Source organism: Bombus vosnesenskii, unplaced genomic scaffold, assembly GCF_011952255.1.
Source record: "Bombus vosnesenskii isolate JDL3184/JDL3185 unplaced genomic scaffold, Bvos_JDL3184-5_v1.1 scf7180000013579, whole genome shotgun sequence".
Classification (NCBI taxonomy): Eukaryota; Metazoa; Arthropoda; class Insecta; order Hymenoptera; family Apidae; genus Bombus; species Bombus vosnesenskii.
In genome coordinates this window covers 101,663-107,778 of record NW_022883131.1, presented here as the reverse complement: position 1 = coordinate 107,778, position 6,116 = coordinate 101,663, and the positions used below count along the sequence as shown (strand labels likewise).

The following is a 6,116-nucleotide window of genomic DNA, read 5'->3' as shown; positions in this document are numbered from 1 at the left end:
TTGATTTATTCGAGAAACTTCCGTGAACAGTGTAACGAATAAAAATGTTGGAAACTTTCGAATCGTTGAAAATTTTCAAACTCAAAATGGCTAGTGAATTACCGTCACTTTAAATCGTAATGAAGGCACTCCTTGAGTTCGCTGATTTTCGACATTTTTTTCGATATTACATTAAACAATAAATTAACGATATAATGAGGTGCAATAAAATATGAAGAAAATTAATTGAGACAAAAGTAAAACAGTTATCAGTACTCGCGGCAGATGTTTACGACATTTCTCGCACGGCAAGAACTAATATTACAATTGAAATTTGTTATTTGTTTCCACTAATACGTTTTACTTATTGTATTTTTAATATCGTGATTTTAATCTGTATTGTCAACAAGAAATAGTTTGAAATTAAATTTATTTGCAATCTGCATATGAATTTAAATTTTATTATTTTATCGTATTTGTAATTGGCGCCAATTATTGCTTTAGGAAACGATAACCAATTACATATTAATATATATTATCAATCAAATGTAGATGGGTATATAAAATATGATTTATTTCTATAGTAAACATTTAACTATTTTTCATAAATAGAAAATTAGTAAATGTATTAAAATTTTCTAATATTCCCCATTTATTTTGCATTTATTTAGTTTTATATTATTACAGATTCAAAATTATGTTGAACTGCGCATCTCTCACCTTTCGACCAATCACGTAGCACCTTTCATATTTGAAAATCTTGAAGCAGTATCGTGTCGGACGTGTAATTAATACGACGCAATGTGTAGTGGCCTCCGTTTGATTTATAATATAATCGTAAAATACCGTAGTTTTTTAAAAGTATCTCAATTTTATAACGTTTGTGTTGCAACTGTTCTGTTTGTTTCCGTTTTATTCAATGAAATTATGAGATACAAGCGGATATTCAAAAAGTGTTATGTACGGTTATAAATGTTACATTCGTTCGCAATCGTTGTATGTGTGTACGATAGCATACGTGTTACGCGAGTGCGAAAAGGTGCTAATTCGAGAAATTTTTTCCGCGTGCATCCGATTGCATTCGTCGGTTTTCAAAGTATCATCGTGTAATCCGCTCGATATATCTCGTGTCTCTATCCACCCTTGTGCCTCTGTTAATAGCAGGCAATTTCGTGTTCCCTCGACTAACCCGTGTAATTGAGCCAATGTGTGTTAATCAGGAGGCGCCTCATTTGCCACGGGGAATAGTCTGAATTGCTTTTGTTACCTGAAATATCTTGCTGTAGCGTATGGTTCGCGTATCGATTTTTAGAAATCCTGGCGTATTTGCAGGAAGGAAAAGAATCTCGCGGAACAAAAGACCAATTAAACAACGTCCCTTTCATCATAGAAATCATCGTTTCATCGTTTCTGGTGAGTTGACTTTGCCACGCTTTCTTATTTCAACCTATTTTATCATGTGTTTGTACGGATATAGATGCTTCGATTTAAAGAATCTAAGATTATCCTAATTGTAGAAGTAAGATACTCGTATTCACAATTGTTCTCATATCTAACAATTTCCATAATGGCGTATTTGTATATATATTATTCTAAAACACAGGGATAAATTCAAATGCGTGAATCAATAAGTGTCGTTAGTTATTTCGCAAAAACTACGCTAGCTGTCGCCACTTTCCATATTTTGGTTAAAAGTACATATATGGGAGGAAAAACATATTATATTTGATTCACGAGTAATTGTGATTTACGTTATCGAGCGCCAGAAGATGTAAAACTATTTGATAATAAAGAAGTAGTGAGGATTCCATCTATAATACATATATGCTGGCGAGAGTAATGATTGTTATTAAAATATAAATGATTAAAACATTATTACAACATAAGTTAGTATTATCTATTCGTAAAATATGTACTCTTCGTAATTTAAAGGGAATAGAGTACAGCATGTAAAAAATCGTCAAGAACATTTAACCGTATTATGTTTGATTCTCGATTAACTTTATTAATTATTTTTCAAAATCAGAGAATACTATAAGTTATGACAATGCATTGAAATTAATTAAGACAAGGATAAAGCTTTCAAACTTTAAAACTTTATCAGATCTACATACTAGTTTAGAGATATCTTTCAATAAACATATATTAAATGTTAGCCATTGAAGATTGCGCGAATGTCGTAGAACTCGTACGAGCTTAAGTTCGTATCTGAGCTCGAATAATCATATTTGAACATTGAACTTATTACCAAAGGAACCAAATCATACGACTTACCGATCGTAGCACGCATGATTGGATGAGTAGATCTCTTTGCCTTTGATTTGATTGCACGTGCTTCCTCGAATCCATGAACACGCTTTGATTCCTTGACTTTGAGAGGACATGAAGAGTTAAATTCCATTCGTAATCACTCATCAGTGCGGAAGACACTGCGTTGGCACTGATTTTATACGTAGTAGTTAAATAGAAGATGTAATTATTATTATTAATATAATTAATATAAAATTTATTATTTTGTATCGACTTATACATTTTCCTAACCTAATTCTAAGCATATACCAATTATTTATGGTTACTCAATAATTATTTATTAAACATGTAAATTTCATATGTTTTTACACACACTACTCTGTAATATAAAATTACGTTAAAGTATTCAATATCACGACTTTCGTTATTTTATTTAATAATGTCTGTATGCAATTTTGTATTTAATATACGGTAAAATTCCATTTATTTGAATCTGTCGTTGTAAACAAACACTTTATATAATAAGATCTTACTGATCTTCCTTATTAACATCACTATACTATTGATATTGTTACTGCTATACTTGGCAAATCGCGGAGAGTTTAGGAAACATGGCGATTTTTTTCGAGGTTGGCATCTCTGAACGTGAGCTAATGAAACGAAATTTCATACAATCACGGATCATGTCAATTCTATCCTTAGTGTGTGCTTTACGCATAGACATAGTCAGTATCTACATTTCCTGAAGCATTGTCGCTTATTAAATGTTCACGGAAACACATAGAAATTCCATTTGATGGAAATTGTGTACAAGTTGGTCGCAGCCTCGTCACACGCTAGCCAGGGAATATTAATTTTACTTACCTGGTGCGGTTTGCGTTACGTTGGTGACTCGAACGACGAACTTTAACTAACAGAACATGATTGATATTGTGTCGTAGAACAAGTCCAGGTCCGTAATCCTGGCTTACGGACCGCGGTTGCATTGTCGTCGCAACCGGTAACCGACGGAAGTACGCGTGTTAGCCTAAGACACGGTTGATTTTCAAATTAGACTTCTCGTAAGCGACGAACTCGAAATTGAATGGAAACATGTTGGAATACGAATTGGAATGGATGGGTTTGGCTAGATTATGCGCGGTCAATAGATCCGTATGCGAGTTGTGCCATACCGTGTTTTGAATCAATTAAATTCCCCGGATCCAATAATCCTCGTTGGTGTTTGTTCCTACGGTAATTCGTAATTCGTAATCTTCTTGTTCGAAATGATCGATACCTGCATCGACGTCTAACGTCTAAGGAGAAATTTCAATTTTTCTTCTTCTTTAATCTACACGATTAAATAATGTAGTCTTTCGTGCGTTATCGATGTCGCGCGGATACAGCAGTTATCTTTAACGAGTTTAACGATCTTTTATTTTCACAAACAGCTGCAGATTTCCTAATTCAAAGCGATTGCTTGTTTCGTTCGACGACGTTCGCTGAACCCACCTTCTCCGGTTGCAAACATCTCCGGTAAATAAGTCGGGTAATGCCAGTGTCCGTGGCGCTTTCTTCCGTCGCACTCGTATCTCGTTCGAGTCTTATCTTTTTCTCGGGCAGTCGTCTCGCGTGCGCCATAAATCTTGGCAAACTTACGTATGCGGGACGACCACTTTTCCGGTCGTTCTCTGTCTAGCGCAGGAAGCTATCGTTCGAAACTTCCTCACACACACCAAATACAGCCGCCACGAACATTAGAAAGCGGCTCTCGAGCGAGTTCCGCACTCTGCTTCACGATATAGACATAGAACTTCTCGAATCCGATTCGAGAGAGGTTTCCAGTTTTCCGCTGGTACGTACACACGGCCAAACAGCGCTGGACAATAATCGTGGCGACCAAGCAGTGCAAACATCGTGCATGCATGCATAGGTCGCACAATGCATGCCACGAACAGTGGACTGGTTCGAATTCGTCGTCAGACGCGGATGTTCTACACTGGTTCGTCAAAGCAAATCCCAGAACTACGGTTAGAGATTCTAAATAGTTAAGCCGGCGTTGATCGAACTTGGGTATGGATGAACTCGATAACTCGCAACGGAGCTGCAGATTATGTCACGTGGACGGTCGGAGTATGCTTCAGACTCGGGTAAATAGATTGTTGGACCGCGTGCGTAAACGATTGTATTCCACGTTGTTGATACTGTCGTGAATTCTAATCCGCAAGTATACGGACACCATGTGGGCTTGCCTCGCTACAAGATATTTGCTTTAAGTTTCGAAACTTCGTGTTTAAGGATTCGAGGAATCGTTTTGTACAACGAAAGACGCCCGCAGACGTAATGGTATTATTTATAATATGCGTGGATAAGTTGGTTTCAATGGCTAGTAGCTCGAGGATAGAGATCAATCAGCATGTTATTTGTATCTTTCATGGCAGAAAATTGAATTAGTTTGTGGTGGACGGTTAAACGTGTTGGTGTATATACCGATAAGACGAGTTAATACTTTGTATAGTCAAATGTATTTAAACTTATTCGCAGTATAGAGTTAATCGTCGTTCGTTCAGTGTTGCTCGATATGCGTTTACAAGGCAATGTTTACGTTCGCTCATAAGAATGCTCGATACTGGTTGTTCTAAAGATCGTATTCGTTTATTTATATTATATATTATTATATTATATTTATATTATTTATATCGTTTTGTCCGGAGTTTGTTTATCGTTACGTTTCGTGCGTTAAGACGGTGTCAATGTCCCGTGGCAAAACAACATGAGTCGCTCTCGATTCGTATCGTCCTCTGACTCATGTGCCGCTACAAGTTCGAGACACAAAATCGGAAAGAATTACGAGCGAATTACGTTGTAATAATTTATTTAACTCGATACGCGATACGATGAAATGAAATTAATTCACCATACCTAACCTAAACCTAATAATTTACTTCTTCCAATCTCGAATCCTTTTCTACGCCCATCAAATTAACAAGCAAATACGATCTAGTCACAGTTGGTAAACTGTTTATTCATCCACTTATCTTCATCTCGAAAATTTGCAAAGCGTATCATAAGAAAAACAGGGTTGAACTCGCAAAGTTTTTCTCGCGGATAACGCTAATTGGCTGGCTGGCCAACAGTGTGTAGAAAAGAGCAGCGGGAGAAGGTTGGGAAGGGGTACGGCGTCGGTCCTGCATACGAAAAGAGCCGAGATTAACCGACGCTGTAATTTAGCTAGCATTCACTTTTTAGGAATCAGAATAGACTGATTCAGGAAGCGAAGGCGAACCACCCATCGACGACTGTTCGTTTCTGCTTTGATAGGTCGAATGAATTTTTTCACTCCGCGTGTAGTTCGATTCACCGTAACACGGAGAACACTTTTAGAACGTGACTGTGCTGTTGGATTAAACGAGTTCCTTGATTACTTGGATCCTTTAAAAAATCTATCTATATAATGCATTTGTCTGCAGCAACGGTTATATCGTGATTACCTAAACTTAAATGGATATTCACCTGTTGGTTTATGTAACCTTTAGATCCTTCACGAGATTGTTGAACCTTTAGTACATGAAACTTACTTACCGAAGAAATCGATTTTGTAAGAGGATTTTCTCGTATCCTTTTTTTAAAATATTAGCTTGTTGCATAATAAATGGCATCTTCGAACTACTATTTTCTTTTCTTATCACGATAGCCAACCTTCTAACTGCCATTATCCCGCAACATTCGTCGCAAAAAGGCCATTTAAGAAGTTTATCGAAGGTAATTCTAGCGTTAAGAAGGAACAAGTAAGAAAAATCTCGATTCTCGTAAACTCTCGCCGTAACCTGGTCACTGCGAATCTTTTTCACCCTCGCCTCGTTCGTTATCAATCACAAAAGTCGGAACAGGAACCGGTGTAGTCCGAT

The 6,116-nt window shown here is 36.8% G+C and overlaps 1 protein-coding gene across 1 annotated transcript; it reads right to left on the bottom strand.

Moving 5' to 3' along the window:
* Positions 1–2,166: 2,166 nt before the first annotated feature.
* Positions 2,167–4,658, bottom strand: LOC117238658. The gene is made up of 2 exons (XM_033503748.1): positions 3,094–4,658; positions 2,167–2,419 (listed from the first exon to the last, which is right to left on the bottom strand). Exons 1-2 carry the CDS (start codon positions 3,213–3,215, stop codon positions 2,224–2,226), a joined length of 318 nt encoding a protein of 105 aa, XP_033359639.1. The 5' UTR covers positions 3,216–4,658; the 3' UTR covers positions 2,167–2,223.
* Positions 4,659–6,116: the final 1,458 nt, after the last annotated feature.